Raw genomic sequence first — 21632 nt, 5'->3', positions numbered from 1 at the left:
ACATCTAAACTAGCTTTGCTTTTTTGCTCCTTTCTATAGGCCCATGTAGCCTAACTTTAACTAAAAAATGGCAAATTTTCTCTAAAATCTTGGTTTTAATCGGGTACAGGTATACGAAGAGATTTGCCAAAAGGCGCCGTCTGCCATTTGCGCAAGAACGATTTATCTTCTTTGCCTATAGGAAGCTATTTTTCCAACCCGCTGTACACAGCTCTGCATTCGATGTAAAATGAACTATACGATATAATGGTCTTTGGCATAATCCAAATTGTTCTCAAACTGCAGAGTAACTGCAAGTGATATCCAAAATGAAGGTTGGGCCGACTTTGCGACTGATAAATTAGAAACGCGACCTCTTTACAGCACCTGAACAAAAGTCTATAACGTTCGTGCCTAGACGGCAGGTTGTTGACTGTCACCAGCAGACCGTGCGACGGATAAACATCGAACAAACGTTTCACGAGGAAGTAAAAGTCACGAGAAATGCCCGCTCGAAAACAACGACGCTCCTCAAAATTATGATTCACCCTTATATGAAAAGTACAGGTGTTAAACTTTAAATAAACAAGCTCAATAAAACTGTTCTGTTTCATAATAGCGTTTGGAGAACCCGCTGCATAAAGTATGAGAGAAAGTAATAAAAAAGTGCAGGGTTTTGTGGACTTTGTTCTGCACAACAAAATATTTTAACCCTTCTTTTGTATTGTTTGGCACAGTAATATTTCGAAAAAGAAAATTGACTCAACATTTGTATCACTCAAAACCACGAATTTAAAACATTTGGTTCATTTAACCCCCAAACAAATCAAGATTTGTCTCAATATAGAATCTATGTTTTTGAGGAAATATTATTGGATTATTCACAGTAAAATTTAATTGATTTATTATGTTGTTGAAATTAGTTTATTAATCTTCAGAAGACATAAACACGAAAGAATTTAACCGTTTTAAGAATATAATGCAACGTAAATTTGGAAACCTTATTAGTGTCAGATTGGGAATCATAGCATTCAGCAACTTTGCCACGTTTGTTTAGCAGACTCTGCTGCGTAATGTAGGCTATTTTAAGCATACAAAGTAGCAGTTTCCGATATTGCAGAGTTATAGCAAAGTTTACCGGCAAATTTATTTGATGCAGAACTAAAGATTGAAATTAGGGGAAAGGCATAAAAAGGCTTTTAATCGGCAGTACTTAGCAACCTCGCTACGGCACTTAGCATCAATAATGCTGGTGGGTTGGAGGAAGTGGGTGAAGCGTAATCAATTGGAGATGGCGGCATACGAACCATCCACGCCAGCTTAGTTAACAATAAACTACGTGAAATTTGCGTATTGCTAACAAATTATTTATAATGCAAAAGTCGATCCCGGGCTTAGTTGATCAAGTGCAAGTGCAAAGCAAAGCATAGTTCAGTGATATTTAACAACTTATTACTCCACCTAACGGAAGTAGCCAACTAAGACACACCCACAAGATGACGCTGTGTATCAAGACAAGTAAAATTGCAACATTTGGCAAGACAACAAAATATGATGCCTAACCTAATGGAACTTTTGTTCAGCAATGAAACGTCTACCGTGTTTTGCGACCATTGACAAGTTTGTGTAAATTAATTCACAACAAGCCCATTTTCAACATCAATATTCTGAATGTGTTAATCACAAAAAAAATACTGCTTGGTTTAAATGCTGCCTATATAGCAAACAGTTGTTGGTGGATTGTAGCAAAATGTTTGTGGATTGCACAGATCTGTGGAGGGTTAGTTGAAAAGCACTGGGATATGAGAGTTTATAAAGTAACAGGTTTTCATTTGACACATGCACAAATAACCGCACATCATATATTTGTCATCACAATCCATTACTGAACTTTTGTTTAAAAATAAGTAACAGTTTTTCGAATGATGCAGAAATGGCACAGAAGTAAAAACCTCAACAATATTTGTAACTTATTTGCCATCAAGGAAGAACATGTACAAAGCGAAAGACAGGTGTGCTTCATTGCAACGTGTTGTTTAGTTCATTTTCAAGAGTTCAGAACACTATATGGCAAATACACATAAAGCTATTTTGAAGATATAACTTGAAGAATTTTTTTTAAATAGTTCTTGCCATCAGAGAAGAAACAATAAAAAAGTGCTTTTATCTGCCACACGACTTACAGCTTACATATATAGTATGAGCATTTTTTGACTGAAATCAAGATTATAAACACTTTAGTCTCCAAGAACCCCAGAGCAGTGACAAAAAGTAAGACATGTGACAAAAAATGCTATTAAGTCAGGGTTTTTGCTACAACCAATATTTACAGAAGAAAAACAACTTGCATAGACAAAAATAAACAGTTTATAAAAAGTTAAAGAAATTGGGCAAACAAAACAGTACAATGGTACCATCTAAAGTAGAAAAAACAAAGTATGCTTATCAATAAATGCAATATTCAGCTTGTTGGCAGTTTTCTACTTGTAGCATTAAAAAGGTACATGTTTTATTATAGAATTGTTGAACTTTGTTAAAAATCATTGCACATAAAAAATCATTGTGTATAAAAGCGGTTGTACGAAGGTAAAAAAAGAAAAATAAACAGTAAAAAGATTCTTTTCATCATGACTAGAAATTGTTGTACCATCAACTGTTAATGATACAATACAATATCTGCCCTTGCAGTCCTCTGTTGTTGCGACTGAATTAAAACCATTTGAGGACCTTGACTTTGAGCTCCAGGATTTTCAAATCGTTTGCATCGGCAAAATTTTGCAAGCTTCTATCTAGGTCCAGCTCTTCTAGCTATACCGAAAAGTAATAAAAAACAATTTAGAGACTAGTTTTGAAAATTGCTACTGATATACATTTACTTAACTGCATAAAATTTGGTATTAATGTAAATATGGCACAACTTTCAGCTCCTATATTAAATAAATTAGTTCAGCAAAACACCCCTAAATCACTTATGGAATCAATGGATTCTAACATCACCAGTTTTAAAATTAACAACCTAAACTTGTTTTCTAGCAGTATCATAACATTTGATTTTTAATACATTTTTAACACAACACCTTTTGAAGGGCACTACCAAACTTGTTTTCTAGCAGCAACTCAACATTTAATTATGATGTTTCATTTTTTTAACTTTACTCATCAATGACAGGAAATTGGTTCACGTTTTGGGCTTCTTGAAACAATATACGGAACTAACGAACCCTTTTAGCTGTTGACAATCCTTCAGCCAATACTGATAAACCAGTCAATGTCATTCCACATCCTCTTATGTAAAGTCTTCTCACTTTACTTAAAACTTTGGAAATTTTCTTGATTCCCACATCACCAACATTATTCTCTGACAAGTCCAAGAATTGCATCTAAAGAGTAATTCATCTAGCATGTTACATATCTAAGTTGAAATACTGTTTTTTAACTCACTGGTGTTGGTGCATTCGATAGTCCATCACATAATGCACCTGCACCAGTGGAAGTGATGTCACATTTGCGCACATCAAGGCCCTTCACAAGACACAAACATTTTGCAAGTTCCTGGGTCCCATCATCACCAAACTTGTTTCTTGACAAATCCAAAAATGGAATCTTAAAACAGAAAATGTCTACATTTTAAAAAAGCTTAATAAAAAAATTGTAAAACCATACGTGAGGTGACATACCATAGTTTGAGAGTTTAGGATGTTTTGAGTGATGCCAGGCATTCCTTTACTTGTGATTCCACATTTTGCCATTTCAAGCTTTTTCATTTTGTGGATTGACTTGGTAACTGCACAAGCTCCAATGTCACCAATTTCATTGTCACTGATTCTCAAATTGTCCTTGACAATAATGTATATATTAAACACTGACAAAAATGTTACAGCTATGCAACTTGAAATTGATTTTGGCATTACAAACTACCTAAATATCATTTTTTTCTGAAATTGTATAAATTTTGACATGTTTATAAGGACAAAATGGGAACAGAATGTCTAAATTTCATCCAACTAGACATTGTTCACAAATTTCACTCTTTTTAGGGGGTTGGTAAGGTAATTGAGGGGAGTACAGGGTAATACAGAAAAATCACCATCTTAAAATAGTGAATGGTTTACAATATTCACACATTTTAAATGGCTGGTGGGGTATATGTATAGAAAGCTACAGGACGAAACACAACTATTGACACCTCCAAATCAGATATTCAATTAATTGTGCAAATTACACATAATTCAGATATTGTTTTCAAAATGGTGGACTAACTGCAGTCAAAAAGAAAAAAAGGAGAAGAAAAAAGAAAAACAAAACAAATTAGGTAAAATCCTTTTCTGAAGGGGGGGCAAAACTATCAATGCAACAATAGAAACAAAGTCAAAATGTAAATATAGTTACCATGGACTGTGTAGTTTCCATCTCAAGATGTTCACCCAACTTAACAGCACCAACTGATGTCATGCCAATGCCTCTCATATAAAGATTAGCTACTTCGCCCACCCCACTGCCTAAGATGCTCACACCTTCATCTTTTAAAGGTATGTGGTTAAACCACAGTTCTTTAACCTGATAAAACACATAAGAATCTGTTACACAATCAGCAACAATATACATGTATACAGTATGTTTAAATAATGATTAGGAAAATTGTGAAAAAGCTGGCAAACAAAAAAACCTGATTTGAAGAAGCTATTTTACCAAGACCATCTTTGACACTCTTTGCCAATTTCAACAAATTCTGCAAAAAATAAAAATGAAATATTAACCACACCAAAAACAATAAGAAATTAAAGTATGCATACAAAAAAAATATCTTAAATGTAAACATCCAACCTTTTTGATGCTCTCCGCTGATCCACAGAAAATGCCTATTTTGCAAACCTCAACATGAGGTAAAATGCTTCCAACAAACTGCAGTTGTTCATCAGGGCAGTGATATAACAAAAAGTCCTTGATCTACATTAGTTTTTGTTTTACTGACCAATAATGTACCTGATTTAGTATCATTAGACATTATTCTACTTGGTATATTTATTTTTTGCAGACATAACCATACTTGCATAGTGCATTTCTTGGCCAAAAAGGTTAAAGTTTGCATTAGAACGTTTTCGAGCACCAAGTGTTTCATGTTAACGCCTTTTCCACTTTGGAGCACATGTACTATATTGTGATGTCACGAAACACCCCTAATTCCGCGCTAGTTTTGTAGCTTGCCAATTACCAGAGTCTATTAAACAGTATAGGTCCCAGAAGTTCTTGTTTTGTTCACTAGTCATTTAAAAAACACCATTTTTGTTCTTGGATATCGCTTTGGACCTTAGTTTTGTATGTTAGCAGTGCATTGCCATGCAACTTTATAGCACGACATTAATAAGTAAATTTAATGCTCAGGTAAATTTGTGCAACTGCTCTGCTGAGCACCAAGCATTAAAAACAGCGATGCACACTAATGATTACTTAATTTCTGGCTCAGCTCGGCCCATCCCTAATTGAGGGTGCAAATGTTGAAATAAAATTTTTCAAAAATAACTAGTTATCATACTAACTTTAATGTTATGTTCTTGTACAAATTTTCCAAAACTCTGCAAAGCATTTCCAACAAATGACAAATTAACTTCTTTCAACTGCAGTGTGGTATTGTTCAGTTTGTAAAGTGAAGCCATGTTTGTGATATCAGATGAAAATACAGAACCCTCTATGTCAGCAACAGTTGGTAGAAGTTCGGTCAAAGGTAAGCTAATATCATCACTGCCAAGTTCATTCAAACATGCAAAAAGATGAAACCACTGTTGCATGTCATGTTCTCCATTACTTTCTGTTACATTGTCTGATAATTTGTCTGCTTTGGATTCAGCAAGTAATCCAAGAAACTTTTTCTTCTCTTCTATTTTATCAACTTGTGCAGCAGGAGAAAGTTGACTTGCTTTTTCAAACACACTGCCTTTGCATATGCCAAAACAAAACTTTACAACATTTTCTAAATCTCCAGACTCAAAAGCATTTTTAAGGAAAGATTTAAACTCATATAGAGGCATGAACAAAACAAGTCTGAGTGCAACAAACAACTCTTGCCAGGAGCGATGGACAAAGTAGCTAACTTTATCTTGTTGCAAAATGCGAATTGCAAAAATATTCTCTGATTTTAATGCTGTATCGACAAATGCTTGTTGTGTAGCCAAGGGAATTCCAAACTGCTCTAATTCCTTGTCAGAAAAAAATGATTTGTTGTTTAGCCAGCCATAAAATCCCAGCTCACAAAGCTTCTTCACCACATCAATGCAGGTTTCAAATGGACAATGCTTTGAACGAATGTATCTGTTTAACATTGCAATGTAAACACCTGTGAGTGTGATAGTACCTGAAGTTCCTCCTCCTCCCAACAGAAAGTTTAAAGACATAAGCATGTTGACAGGTACTACACAGCATTCAAGCAAAAGTGGGTTGTCTAGAAGGGTTTTCCAAACTCTGTCAAATTGTTCACCACATAAACACCTAGCAAGTTTTTGCTGTTCACTTGGTGCTAACCCTAAAATTTCCAAAACAAATTTTGGTCTATATTCTGGAGAAGCATCAATAAACTGGGTGATTCTTGATGTTACCAACTTGTAAGCATTTTCAAGAAGTTTACCATTCAAAATGTTATATAATACTGCCATTGGTTTTGATTTATTAAATGGTAAAACATGTGGATATGAATGTAAGTTTTCAGTTTTAGCTTCATCCAGACCATCAATGATTACCACTGTGTTGCGATCCTGCAAAATGAAACTAATCAGTTCCCTCTTTTCTGCTTCATCTAATGAAAGACTTCCCTTTGCAATCAGTGACGAGAAAAGCAGTTCAAACAAATCTGTTTCTCGCTTAAGGTCGATGGTGCCAACTGTGATGAAAAATACAAAAGAAGCATTGGAAAGAATTTTCTTGTCCAAAATTTTTTGAACAATTACTTTTGTCAATGTGCTCTTTCCCACTCCAACTGCACCAACAACACCAATTGATTTTTTATCTTTTTCAATGTCCCCTGCTTCAATCTTTGCTCTTTCAAACATGTTTTCAACTGTGATATCCCCTTTCAGTTCATTTCCTTTATCTACCACTCTAGCCAATTTTTCTCTTTGTTTTTCAGGATCTCTGTCTTTCTGTCCAGTATATTTTACAAGCACAAGATCGACTGGTTCCACTGCTCTTCCATATTCTCTACCACATTTTTCATCTACTACTGTCTTAAGATGCTGGTGCAATTTTTTTGCAGTGGTGGTCACTGTGGAAACAAACACAAAAACAGTGTTTAGGAAATATGATAGTCACCTCGTTAATAGACACTAATAAAAACATTTTTGAAGGCCTTAGGTTAATTACAAAATAATAAAAAGCGGGTAGGATTAAAATTTTGAAAGAGCATCATTTCCCGCACAGCATGTTGCTATTTTTAGATGATTTCCTGGACTGTTACGCCACAATTGATAGGGCAATACAAAAGGAGGAAAGCACCTAGCTTTCAGACAACAACTTCCTGTTATAAGCCAGCGTTAAACAGAGTAAGCTGAACGTACTCATCAATAATATGGGTAGAATATTAACCACAATCATGTGTACCAAGACCAACATTAAAACAAAAGTAAAACATGAAATTCATTAATGAAAAATTTGTTTCAAATTGTTCCTGCTGCACGAATAAGCAGTCACCGGGCTGCCTAGTACAATTTAGCTGGGTGACTGCTTATTTGTGTACAATTCTTATAAAAAAGCAATGTTTATGGCCCCGGGCCACACCTAAACCCTTGGAGGGCTGCATGCCCACGTGTTTGAGACCCCTGCTCTGAGCAGACCATTCTACACAAATATGCAGATTAGCCAGCCTCAAATGTCATTAAAACAACTTGTTCTGCTGTAAAAAGCACCAAAGCTTGTGAATATCAATAAATTATTTAGTTACGTATACAAACCATAAACATACACTATAATGCTACCAACCTAATTTACTGACTTCATTTTCTTGAACAGAATCTACCGAACTTTCAGAATCTGAATCTTCAGTTTCTATCTTGCGGCGTTTGCTCTCTGGGGAATCATGCTCATTACATCTGTAAAAATGGTGACAATTAGTCCTTTCTGCAGAACTTTGCAGTGTGTGCATGCTGTTTCCCAAAAAAACTTTTCCTACAAAGTATAGCAACAAACACTGTTTATTAAATGTCTAGTATGTGTGTAATTAACACTTTACAATAGAGTATTGCAAGTATCAGAAGCACTGGCAACAAGATCATGCAAAAAAGGAAATGTCACACTTTTTTGAAAATATCTGACATCAAACCTGTTTTCTGCACTTGAACTTGCAGCTTCTGAAAGTGAAGAAAATGTTTTGGGAATGTGAAGATTTAGTTTCTCAAGTTTTCTTGTGGTTTGTCGAACATTGTCTGAAAACAAAAATAGAATATAAGACCACAAAAAACATAAAAAAGTAAACAAGATTAATTCAAAACAATCTTTATTTCCAGCTTTTTACCAAAGTGACATACACACTTTTAGTTTTGTGAAGTCAAGGTAAAACAGCAACCCCAAAGTTGTGTTGTGAACAATGTTCAAAAATGTAGTTGCATTATAAAATGATACTTTGATCAAAAACATTACTGCCATGGTAATGATGTATATAGAATACATCTGTGGCGTCACCTCACACACCTGGCATTTACCTTTTTTTCCTTAGTGCTTTATATACCGTGTTCCACAGCTTGATTGAAAACATGTACTGATGATGACAACAGAGATTGTCGAAACGTCTGAACGATGTATTCTATATACACCACTACCTTGGCAGTAATGTTTTTGATCAAATTACTTTTCAAGTTTGTGTATAGTGTTCCAAAATGTTACTTAGTGTAAAAGTATGAAGTCAATAAATGATAAGCGAGGCGATTTTTTTGGGAGCGCCAAGATATGGCCTTTCTGCAATCCCATTTAAAATATGGTAATGCAACTGTTAAACTGCATAGTTAGTCTCATCTTACGAGCAATACTTGTATATAACGTCACAGGTTACCAAAGAAGGTGATTGTTTGCACACAATTAACATTTGTAATCTTGTTTGTGATGTAACAAACTGGATTTTGATCTATGCAGAGCCTTGTAATCCTATGAAACTAGGTAATATTGATTGTACATATCGTGACAAGGAAACTTTCACAAGAAGTAGATTAATTTTTTAATGTTTCAAATTTATCAATAAGATTTGGCAAACCCAAAAAATGTGGCCGCGGGCCGTATGAAATGAACTCGCTGGCTGAAACCGGCCCATGGGCCATAGTTTGGTGACCCTTGCACTCGCCTATGGGGGAATCTCTCGTTACCAGCTGCAATACTAAGACCTTACATGTTGAAAAAGTGTGCACTGTCTGCAACTTATTTTTACTTAGTTTGTTTGCTTTCATCCATATCATCATCATGCGATATTGTCTTTCTGCAAAGTTTCCCTTGTAATCACTCTCAATTTCTGTCAACTGAGAATCTTGTAATTGAAACTTTTGTCGAATAATTGTGTCTTTCCAAAAGCTCTCATCAGAATAGAATCGACAAAATCCATAAATAAACCAGGAAATGTCACGATCTGTAAAACATAAAAACAATTAAACTACAAGAAATAATTTTGACAAGTGAACTATGCAACTTTGCTAAAGATTTAATTTTTAAGCAGTTATAATGACATTCTTATTAATTTACCTGTTTTTCTCGGGTTTTTGTCTTTGTAACTAGTTAAGTGTGCATGAAAAACATTTCAAAACATAGTAATAATTCTCAAGCGTCACAATACTTTTTCTGAAAGATTTTCTGGCTTTGTTTGCTTTTAGAAGTTGATCAACTTTCTCATTTCGTTTTTGGGAATAAACTTCATGTTGCACAAGTTGATATATTTCTGGATCATTTTCATCCACCCCTGCACAGTAATGAGAGTTTATTAGTGTTAAACAAATCGTTTAGTTTTATATCTATTTACATTAGTTACAATTGTAAATTGGGTGTTTAATGAAAATAGTAAAAATCTAGACTTAAACATTGTGTATTAAAAAAAAGTCTTTTGTATCTATTGCCAGTTTGAGTGCATGCCAATTTATATGTCAAATAGTGATGACTACACAATAGACATGCAACAACATTTTTGTATGTAATACTGCTTTCCAAGCCATCTTTTTTTGTACATTTACATCAGAACAAACAAAACACAAGAAATGTAAAAGTCATCACCTTTCCAGAACTGAAACATGTCCAAGTCATTGTTTTTTAAAAGTTTGTCGACATCGGAATCAGCAAAGCCAAGTTTGCGTAAAAATTGTGGTCTTAATCCAATGTTTATGTTTTTCCATGCTTTGTGAAAAGCATGTCTGGAAGAGTTTTTCACTGAATCCTGGCTGCTACCACTGAAGGACAAACAATAGTAAATAGTTTATTCATTAAACTTTATCTTAATACTATTATAAATGAGAAGACATATCTCCCTAATTCTAAATCTTATTTTGACTTTTCAAAGTAATTGGTTCAACTACATTTGGAAAAAATAAGTAAGTCGCTTTTAACATAACAACACCATAATTCTCGACAAAAGTTGTTCTAAATTTTTATTTTTACTCTTAATTCACATATTTACCTTAAGCAAGCCATAACAAAAACCTTTCATTGAGACTCAGGTTGAAAGAACTTAAGCAGATCACTTAAACACTCCCTGTAAAATGGAAACATGTTTCAACGTAGATTTCATGTTGTTTATGTAAATGTGAGATACCTGCAGAGTGCGGACACGAATTTAATAGTTAAAGTGTGTTCCTCCTTTTTGGCTTACTCTGCCTAATGGTTTACCACAGGAGTGTCGAAAGTGCAGCCCATTGGCCACATGCAGCCTGTGAAAACATTTTACATGGACCACAGCTCTTGTTTAAATTGGCTTGCATATGGTCACAAAATATTGGTTTAAGTTTTTGGATTAAGAAAATTCAGTGTGAAAAACCACTAAATCTGTCGCTATGTTTTATTTGTTTTATCAAAACAAATGCATTTCGCTATAAAAAGCATCATCAGTGTCTAAAAACAAAATAAAAAGCGGGATAAGAGCAAAAAATGCAAAAAACACACACCACCAGACCAACCGCAAAAAGCCTTTCCTCTGTCTTACAGGACTGCAAATGCAGACCGGCAGGTATGGCGTTGATAAAACACACGAAAAAAGGCGAGGAAAAGATAAGGGCGCAAAACGAAAAAACAAACACGATTGCAACAACAAAGCGATTGCAGTTAACGAACTGCCGGAAGGACCATCGCTTGAACATTTATTGTGGCGCCGGTTAAAATTAGCCATTTGTTTTCACAAATATCCAATTTTTCTGTCCGCGGTTCCTCCACAAAAACCACATTATAACAGAGCGCAATATCTAACTTTTTTTGAAAAAGTTGGAAATGTTTATTGTGGTAGTGCTGAAGAAGGGCCGCGCGGTCACCCCCTACACTTAAGTCGGACGTCCGCCAAACAGACCGATGTGAATTCCATCGGGTCGAAAACTTATTTTTTGTTTGGCCGACGTATTGTTCTTCACACACCAAACACGTGGCAACATATATTCCGTAGTTACGACACGAAAGGTGCTGACGTAAGTGAAACAGTCTTTGCTGTGACCGCAAGTCAGTCACCGGAAAAACCATTGATTTGGATTTGCCGTGGTGACCGCACAGGGCGCATTTGCCACAAGGGTAAGATCCTGTTTTATGGTCTTCTGTTTCGTGCGCTAATACTTTGTAGCGCATCAAGGCAGCGCCGATGGTGAAGGGTCGCTTGTAGACTACACATGCTGATGGCTTCAACTGCCTTTCCCGGTCGGTCAGTCGTAGAATGTTGGTGAAGGAAGTAGCCCAAACAATTCTTCTTTCGTTCCTTAGTCTGGAAGTTGGGGGGGCAAAACGTTCCTTCCATTGGGCTGCTGCAGTAATTATGGCGGAATAAACTTTAAACGGAAAACAGGAGCGCCGACATTTTGCCTCCAGGTCGCAGAGGCTGGACCTATATAGGTCATGCATTTCGTTAAGTCGACGGAGGCGTATGCACTCCCCAAACACGATGCCTCTAAAAATCCATGGTGGATGGTGGGACGTGCCGTTGAGGAATAATCTCCCTTTTGCCGTCGGTTTTACATAGTTGGTGGTGTAAAAACCACACCGCACAGTCTTGTCTATGATGTGCAGTACATCAAGAAACTCCAAGCATGCGCCATCTTGGATAGTGGAGATGCGGCGAAAGGTTATTTCGAGATTGTTTAGAGCAAACCTATCCCGAATGGCGCGTTCCACGGCCAACGTGCGGGTCTTCCCATATGACAACCATACTATGTCGTCAATATATCGGCGAAATAATTCTGTTTCACCCACAGCACCCACTTCTTGTTTAATAATGTAATGCGCTGTAATGTTTGCCACTGAAACAGAGTGGTTGTCTCCTGTGACAATTCCTTCTGACTGCTGAAAAAATGCTTGTTGGTACTGAGTTATCACATTTTCTAGGCAGTACATCACAAGCTGCATCAGCGATTGGCAAGCGTTTTCAGATAGCGTTGATTGGGTAGTGGTAGCGTCCAGCAAAGCTTCTGCGACAATATCGCGGCGCAGATTTGCATACATTTTTGTGACGTCTGCTGTAACCAAGAAAAGAGGTCGATTAGAACACATTTGTGAATCATGCGCCCTTTTCCACTGATCCAATTGCATGAGGTAATCTCGGGTGTCACGGCAATATTCATCGACGGAAGACCGACAGTATGCCACACTAATGGGCTGGAGTACGAGTTCTAGAAATGCCGTTACCCGTGATGTCGTGATGTTTCCAGCGGATTGAAGCAGTCTGATTGGGATGTCGGCAGCGTCGATAGATGAAAGCAAGGCCGGTTGTAGTTTATGCGTCTTGAATAACGGGTAGGCATATGCTGTGTTGTTGTTGCAAAACACTTTCGACAAACAACCGTGCGTGTGGTGATAGCGGTTGTTTTGAAATTTTATTCCTACCGTACCATAGAGAAGCTTTTCAGTTATTGCGCCTTCAGCATGGAGGACCATCATATATTTGTCACACATTTTGCGGACTTTATCCAGGTGTTGCCCAAGTCTCTCAGGTGTCATGTCAAGCTCGACAAACTGTGCAAGTTCTCGCTTCATGATCTTGTCATAATCAGAATAGTTGATGATAATAATTTTGCCATCCTTGTCTGAACGGCAGATAACGATTTTTTTTATCACGAACCATTGTGTAAAGTTTGTGAAGGCTTTTTCGTAAGTCTACGGATAGGTTGTTTTTCTTCTTATACCGCTGGATTACTTCTTCTTTCAAATTGCGCATTTTTGCCATGACACCTACCACGTACGCAATGGTGACATCATCTAGCTGGCTCTTATCTGGTCTCGAGTGTCGTGGGACTGTCAGCTTACGTGGTAATGCAACATACTCTGCTTCACTATTTTCAAACACGTGTGCCCATTCCATTCTCCTGATATGTGCTTGAGTGTTTAGCCATTCGTTCGTCTCTACTGCTGTTGCCCAATTTGGCGTCGCGACGAAATTTGGACCCTTCATAAGAAGAATTTTGTCATTGTCATCCAGGTTAAACGCCGATTTATTAAGAATGACTTGTGAGGCCTGTTGCACAATGGTTTCTCTTAGTTTGTACGCTTTTCTTTTCCTGTACCTTTGGGTGTCACGTCTGTTCTTTTTGTGCCTACTGGAACTTCCAGGAAAGTAGAGGGGAACACTCGCTCGCTGTGGACGTTGCTTTTCGTAGAGCCAGTTGATTTTCCGGATAAAGTTTCTTGCAACAGCCCTTTTGTGATTTTTAAGATTATGTGCGTATTTGGAGAAGTGGGCTTGTCTGTGGATGTTGTCTAAGTCATTCTCCATTTTACGTATTTGCATTTTCAACTTGCGAAATTGCTAATACAGCTAATCCTGTTTTCCGTTTAAAGTTTATTCCGCCATAATTACTGCAGCAGCCCAATGGAAGGAACGTTTTGCCCCCCCAACTTCCTGACTAAGGAACGAAAGAAGAATTGTTTGGGCTACTTCCTTCACCAACATTCTACGACTGACCGACCGGGAAAGGCAGTTGAAGCCATCAGCATGTGTAGTCTACAAGCGACCCTTCACCATCGGCGCTGCCTTGATGCGCTACAAAGTATTAGCGCACGAAACAGAAGACCATAAAACAGGATCTTACCCTTGTGGCAAATGCGCCCTGTGCGGTCACCACGGCAAATCCAAATCAATGGTTTTTCCGGTGACTGACTTGCGGTCACAGCAAAGACTGTTTCACTTACGTCAGCACCTTTCGTGTCGTAACTACGGAATATATGTTGCCACGTGTTTGGTGTGTGAAGAACAATACGTCGGCCAAACAAAAAATAAGTTTTCGACCCGATGGAATTCACATCGGTCTGTTTGGCGGACGTCCGACTTAAGTGTAGGGGGTGACCGCGCGGCCCTTCTTCAGCACTACCACAATAAACATTTCCAACTTTTTCAAAAAAAGTTAGATATTGCGCTCTGTTATAATGTGGTTTTTGTGGAGGAACCGCGAACAGAAAAATTGGATATTTGTGAAAACAAATGGCTAATTTTAACCGGCGCCACAATAAATGTTCAAGCGATGGTCCTTCCGGCAGTTCGTTAACTGCAATCGCTTTGTTGTTGCAATCGTGTTTGTTTTTTCGTTTTGCGCCCTTATCTTTTCCTCGCCTTTTTTCGTGTGTTTTATCAACGCCATACCTGCCGGTCTGCATTTGCAGTCCTGTAAGACAGAGGAAAGGCTTTTTGCGGTTGGTCTGGTGGTGTGTGTTTTTTGCATTTTTTGCTCTTATCCCGCTTTTTATTTTGTTTTTAGACACTGATGATGCTTTTTATAGCGAAATGCATTTGTTTTGATAAAACAAATAAAACATAGCGACAGATTTAGTGGTTTTTCACACTGAATTTTCTTCATCTGATTTTAATGACCCTGAATCGTCGCGGTCGTTTTACTTGAAAGGAGATTTCAATAATAAGAAAAGAATTACTAAGTTTTTGGATTGTCAGCTTTCCATGCACATTTATTTGCCGGAAAAATAAAAGTACCCGTGGTGCTGACGCAACAAGATCTCACAATTTTTGCAAATCCCATATATTTTGTGTTTAAATTTTGCGGTTAAAAACTTCGCAAAAACATGTTGGCCTGCAGGCAGGAGTCTTTACCTAATAGAAATTGACTCCTGTTAAACAAGGTTTGTACACCCCAGGTTTACTAGATTGTATGATGACTTCAACTTCAATCCAATCCACTTTAAGGTGGGATTGGATGTATGTAGTCCTAAAAGTGGCAGTGTGCTTGTTTCAGCTTTACCGTGTACATTTCATTAAGATACTTTTCATTATAATTAACTATGAGTTTTTGACATAACCTAATGTTGGGTTGCGCAAAACTTTTGGCAGCATTAAGCCATACAACAAATTCATCTCATTTAAATAAGAGACAACGATCTTGTACAGTAAAGTTAACGAATAACACAAGAAACTACATTATAAGACCGGAAGACAAATTCAATGCAAACAATCATGGGAAATCCCCAATAGTGAAAACATTTTTTACACTGCAAATAGGTTTGAGTTTGCATGAAAGAAAAAAATTCGAAAAGTGATTAATTGGCGACTAGTTATGTTAACTTGTCATGCTATTGGTGAAACGGCAAAACCTTATTAAAAAAAACTATTAATTCACCATGATTATTATGGTAGGTACTGAATACACTAAACTTACTTCGTTTTTAGGGAAACAAAAGTTCCCTTTCAAAAATCGATTTTTGACTCGTTTTTTCACTTAAAGTTAATTTAAATTGTTCAAAGCAACAAGTCAGTGGTTTTAAACGTAATGTGTAATATGATTTTAAGGAAGCATGACAGCCAGTGGTTCAACTTTCTGCTAAAGAATTGCGACTTTCTGTGGCTGATAAATTTTAGCAACAAAATTATATTAAAGCTTTTACAATACTGTTTCAAGAGAGCTGATACACTTAATGAAACATAGAAACGATATTAATGATTACGACATATTTGTCACTGATCAGTGTCTAACCAACCCACCCTCTCTTGTATAGCTCCTAAAGTTCTTAAAAATCCTGACTTATCCTGAATTAGGCTACTGGTATACGAGGGTAATGACCAAAGGTGTGGCTGGTCTAGTGCCTATTGGATGAACTTAACCCGTGTTGCGGTCAGTGGCGTAGGTAGACAAAAATTTTGGGAGGGGCCTAATAGTTTGCTGTCTAATACAACTTTTGCTAATGCTCGGCGTAAGGCGTGCTTTTACCAAACACGTGACTTGCCAAACTCCATGTCTACATAAAAAAACTGGTGACAACAGGCATTTTTGTTAATTTACATATTCCTTTGACAGTAAAAAGACGAAACCACAATGATGAGGGACAAAACTACACTAAATTAAAGTTTCTCAATACACAACTTTGAAAATTTGGATGGGGCCATGGCCCCTTTGGCCCCTCCCTGGATACGCCATTTGTTGCGGTGTAGTTCCATGACTAATGGGAAGCTATTTTTCCAGCTTGCTTTTAACAGCTGTAATTTCGGCAATATATATTCGGCAATGACTCCAATACAGCGCAAATGCAAGTGTTTCGATCTCTGCACAGCACCTGAACAAAAGCTTGACTGACAGCAGACCGTGCGACGCTTCAAGAGGAAGTAAAAGTCGCGGGAAACGCCTGATAGAAAACAATAACAGTCTTTTAAATTCCGATTACCAGTTTATCCGTCATTGGAAGTTCAGGTTTTTAACTTTATATACACAGATTTAGTAAAGCTGTTCTGTTTCACAGTAACCTTTGGAAAACCCGCTGCTTAAATAAAAAAAATATATATGTTTTACACACGAACACGATTTGTTGGCGATTGTTGTTTGTTTCATTTTTATCCTCGGTGGGCGGGCAACGACTGAATGCGTTATGCTCACAATGAGTCCGCCGTTGAGCTGCCTGTTTTATTGGAAATCTGTTTAAATTTTTTATTAGATTTTTTCGATTTTAGGCAGTTGGTGACTTCAATTTAGTTCAACCTATCGGGAACCACTGGGTTGGAGCAATGCCGCTTAAGTTTCTTGCTCAGGGAAACCAAAGCGACCGAGATGGGATTAGAACCAACGACTTTCTGATCACAAGGCGGTTGCGCCAACCACTCGGCCAACTTGATTTAGGTTACCTCCGATTCGCAAATCAAAATATCTCAAGCGTTTTCTTGTTTGGCAGATTTCAGAGAAGAAAATTACCCCAAAATTTCTAAACACGCAGATTCAACAAACTTTAAACATTTTGCTCGTTTTGAACGGAGTAGAAAACAATTAGGCCTAACAATCTCAGTTAAACAGGAAACATGATTTAGTTTGTTGTTGAAACTAATCTATTAATTTAAAACAGGCTTGTGTGTTACGAATATTAACAAACACAAGGTTGCAGCTACAAAACAAAGAATAACTTTACTGTTTTAAATGCATGCTTTCACCAACTTCGACAAGTATTTTGAAAAACTCTGCTAGTATGAAGTATATGAAGAAGGGTTTCCGATATTATTAACGCAGATAGATATGCTAAATTTTCTACAGGCAAATTTTATTAGTACAGAAACTAAAGTTCACAGTAGATGTGAAGGCATAAAATCTGCAGTAGGAAAACTCATTTCCGAATTATTGGTTGTATGTTACTGCAACTGTGTCTCTATGTTTCCTTTAATAAAATTTATGACATATATCTACCACAGACTTGGTATTTCTGCTTGGTCAGATGCAAATGCGCAGAAAAGCATGGTTCAGCATAATGTACAGTCTCACTGCCCCACCTAGCGGAAGTAGTACATCAAGGCAAATCCACAAGACGGCGCTGTGTATCAAAAAAATACAAAAAGACGCATTTGACAAGACAACGAACTGTTAGTGTTACGCAGAACTATGAGTTAACAATAAGTTTTGAAATGTTGTTATTTGATTCAGCAGTGTGCAGGGAATGGTGGGAGTCGATCTCAGGTGTTGCAGGAAACACTTGGAAATATTATCGTGTGTTTCACACCAATAGACAAGTTTGTACAAATCTTTTACATCAATCCTATTTACATCATCAATATTCTAAATACGTCAATCATATAAAATAGAATTACAAAACATAAAAGTACTACTTAGTTTAAATGCTGTCATATACAAACAGTTGTTGGTGGATTGTAGCAAAATGTTCGTAGATTGGCACAGATCTGTGGAGTGTTAGTTGAAAAGCACTGGGATATGAGAGTTCATATAGTAACAGGTTTTTAATTGACACATGCACAAATAATCACACATCATATAGTTGTAATAATATAGGCTACTAAAAGTGCTTTTCAAAACATAAAAGTACTACTTAGTTTATATGCTGCATATATAGCAAACAGTTGTTGGTGGATTGCAGCAAAATGTTTGTGGATTGGCACAGATCTGTGGAGTGTTAGTTGAAAAACACTGGGATATGAGAGTTTATAAAGTAACTGGTTTTTAATTGACATATACACAAATAATCATGCGTCACATATTTACAATAATATACCAAAGTTGAAACAGCAAAGAGCAAACTGATATCGTTTATAGTATAGATAAAAAAATACAGTGAAAAAATGAAATACAAAAGTATTTGGGAAGAAATCATTTGATTTCTCTCGATTGCAAACTGATACACAGTGACTTAATGATATCAAAAAGTTTATTAAAACAAATAATGATAGCATAGCTTCAAAATCATGTAATAATTTAATTTACAGATCAAACATACAGTGTAAACGATTTGGTGTTAAACTAATTGAGAGGCAAATGTTTAGGAGAAAAACAAGTGCTAAGCAAAATCAGTTGAAAAATCTTTAAAAAAATCTTTGCATTGCATTTTTGAAGCTATTTAGTTTTCAACACATCATATACAAAGTTCAGGAGAGCTACACAACAAAATACAAACAACAACACCAAGTAGGAAAAGTGAAACATGTTGGAAGGAATGAAAATATAGTGATGGCGCAAAAATTGCATTAGTAAAATTTTTCAGTGATTAAAATATATTTAAGAAATGTACAAAGCTAAAATTTTTGATCAATGTTTAAAATAAAACGTAAAAAGATTTGCGCGTTGTTGAAACCATGGCAACATGTTTTGGAAGCAAATTACAAAATAACTTTGGACAACGAAGTTTTGCTAATATTAAAAAAAAAATGAAAGTACAACTTTTAGGGAATTTCTAACGATAAAGACAATTAATAATTATAAATAGGCAAAAAATGTTAACATGCACAAAATGGTTTTAAAGTAACTGGAAGTTTCATGCCCAAGAAAAACTGTCCATAAACTTGTTGCATTTTCAGGATTCTTGCAGCTGCATCACCACCAATCAAGTTTCTTTACTTTTGACTCGAGGATTTTCAAATCATCTGCATCAATGCAACTCTTCAGCTTCCAATCAAGCCTAAGCTTTTCCATCTATGAAAGCAAACCATAAGATGAAACAAAACTATATACATTCCTTACTTGTGTTGTGTTAGTGGCATCGGGTAAGTAGGAGATAATTCAGAGCATTAGGTAGCAACCAATCAGTAATGTCTGTGTAGATTTTTAATGTGTACAAAAGTCAAGAATAGTGAGGATTAACCAAATAGTACAGTCTGTTAAATTTAATAGAAAAATATTTTCTAATGCTCATTTTGCCAATATAGAAACCTTTATTGGATCGTTGCTGTGTTTATTAGGTTTTGCTTATTCTATTCTACACATGTCATAAATGCTTTTGTGCAATATCAACTGACTCTGAACCAGTGGTTGCCATTCAATGAAGGCAATAAACATATTTCAAAGAAAAATGTAGTACTGTTGAAGTAACTTGGCCAAAAAAGTTGCAGTGGCCCAAATTAACCATAGTACAATAAAATTTTGAAACACATATACTTTAATGTTTAGAGCACACAAGCATATTAGAAAGTCATATATGGCACCTGACCCACAGGTTAGCGACCCCTGCTATGAAACAGGAAATTTCAACAATTCGAGAAGCACAGCTCTATTTAATAAAAATAGAAAAATATTTAAATTCATATTATATATTTAACATGTTAAGCATTTAGATTCTTATGAACACTTTAAATTCCAACTGAATAAACCAAAACAGTTCACAACCAGCCCTAGGCATACAATAAAGATGGGCAATTCAGGGAATACCACTTTACTCAAACAAGAAAACAAACACTTGTGCGTTGACATGTAAATGTAGCAATACATTTAGAAGACAATTTAAATCAACATTTTCAGTCCGAGGGGCAGGCATAGAGTGAACATTTAAAGTGGTTGTGGACTATTAATTGCAACAAACACAGCAAACTGTGTTAATCCATTTTTAAGTGTGTCTTTAAATTTGTTGAACTTCATACAGAAACAACTTACTGGTGTTTGTAGTGTTGACAATCCATCAACCAATGCTTTTACTCCAGTGGGTGTGATTCCACATTTATGCAAGTTAAGTCTCTTCGCTTGATGTAAACATTTGGAAAGCTTCTTTGCCCCATCATCACCAAAATTGTTAGATGTCAAGTTCAAGTATTGCATCTAAAATGCAAATTTGACATACATGTTACACACATACTGCACATACAAGAAAATTTAACTTTTATACACACATACTAAACCACTGATAATGCCTAATAATTTGTAAATGCAATTTCACATGTACTGATGAAAGTTGAACAGAATAACAACTAATAAAAAAACTGTTTTCAAGGACTCTGGCTCTTGCTAAAAAAATAGAGTGTATGTATTTTATATTTGCCAGTGTTGACATAAATATATCTGCTGCACGTGAAGAAATATGAAATAAAATTTTCGTTGGTGAAATAAGTTACAACACAAGTTAATATAATTTTTTGAATAAATGTTCAATACTGCAAATTATTCAACTGTCATCTCACCGGTTCTTGGAGTGACAGCAAACCTGAAGTGATATGAGAAACTCCATCGGATGTTATTCCACAACCACGATCAGCATATCTGCCACCACCCAAACCAAGTGACTTGACATTACTCAAACATTTTGACATTGCTGCAGCACCAAGGTCACCGATTGGGTTGTTACCCAGGTCAAGTTTATCCATCTAAAAAGTAGAAAAAGAAAAAAGGAAATGCACAACTGTTCAAGTAAATTAAGTTTGCACTGGAATTGTTTTACTGTGCTTTTCTTTATTTTGTCACAATTTAACCTAACATTACAGTTGATAGAAAGTTGTATATTTTACTGTAACAAGGAAACTTATATTTTCTGAAACACACACAGTACAACAAATATTTTATAGCAACTTACTTTAGCAGTTAAATGAAACCAGGTAATTTATTTTTAAAAGTCTTTTAGGAACTTACTGGTGTCTGTAACTTTGATAATCCACCAGCCAATGCATCTGTACCAGTGGAAGTGATGTCACAATCACACAAAATGAGCTTCCCCACCAGATGCAAACATTTTCCAAGTTCCTGGGCCCCATTATCACCAAACTTGTTCCCCAACAAATCCAAGCAGGGAATCTAAGCAGGAACAACTAGTTTGGTCATTTTGCAAAA

The 21632-nt window shown here is 36.2% G+C and overlaps 2 protein-coding genes and 1 pseudogene across 2 annotated transcripts in view; all 3 read right to left on the bottom strand.

Moving 5' to 3' along the window:
- Positions 1 to 1840: 1840 nt before the first annotated feature.
- On the bottom strand, positions 1841 to 10915 carry LOC145213737 (NACHT, LRR and PYD domains-containing protein 5-like). The gene is made up of 15 exons (XM_080082125.1): positions 10745 to 10915; positions 10610 to 10684; positions 10210 to 10382; positions 9779 to 9901; positions 9380 to 9574; positions 8285 to 8387; positions 7945 to 8054; positions 5517 to 7231; positions 4804 to 4926; positions 4646 to 4708; positions 4369 to 4536; positions 3657 to 3815; positions 3421 to 3582; positions 3201 to 3359; positions 1841 to 2787 (listed from the first exon to the last, which is right to left on the bottom strand). The coding sequence occupies exons 2-15, from the start codon at positions 10621 to 10623 to the stop codon at positions 2689 to 2691; spliced, it is 3366 nt and encodes a 1121-aa protein (XP_079938251.1). The 5' UTR covers positions 10624 to 10684; positions 10745 to 10915; the 3' UTR covers positions 1841 to 2688.
- A 58-nt stretch (positions 10916 to 10973) lies between these two features.
- LOC145213739 (uncharacterized) lies at positions 10974 to 13918 on the bottom strand (annotated as a pseudogene).
- Positions 13919 to 18671: 4753 nt separating this feature from the next.
- Positions 18672 to 21632, bottom strand: part of LOC145214863 (NACHT, LRR and PYD domains-containing protein 5-like) — a 61076-nt gene continuing 58115 nt past the window's right edge. The window contains exons 16-18 of the mRNA XM_080083471.1: positions 20990 to 21172; positions 20469 to 20630; positions 18672 to 19514 (exon numbers count right to left, since the gene is read on the bottom strand). Of these exons, the coding sequence (XP_079939597.1) occupies positions 19416 to 19514; positions 20469 to 20630; positions 20990 to 21172 (444 nt within the window). The 3' untranslated portion in view covers positions 18672 to 19415. The remainder of the gene's footprint in view (positions 19515 to 20468; positions 20631 to 20989; positions 21173 to 21632) is intronic.

This window comes from Phallusia mammillata, chromosome 2 (genome assembly GCF_965637545.1).
Source record: "Phallusia mammillata chromosome 2, kaPhaMamm4.hap1.1, whole genome shotgun sequence".
Classification (NCBI taxonomy): domain Eukaryota; kingdom Metazoa; phylum Chordata; class Ascidiacea; order Phlebobranchia; family Ascidiidae; genus Phallusia; species Phallusia mammillata.
Note: the sequence above shows the minus strand (reverse complement) of the source record. Positions and strands in the feature narration are given on the sequence as shown.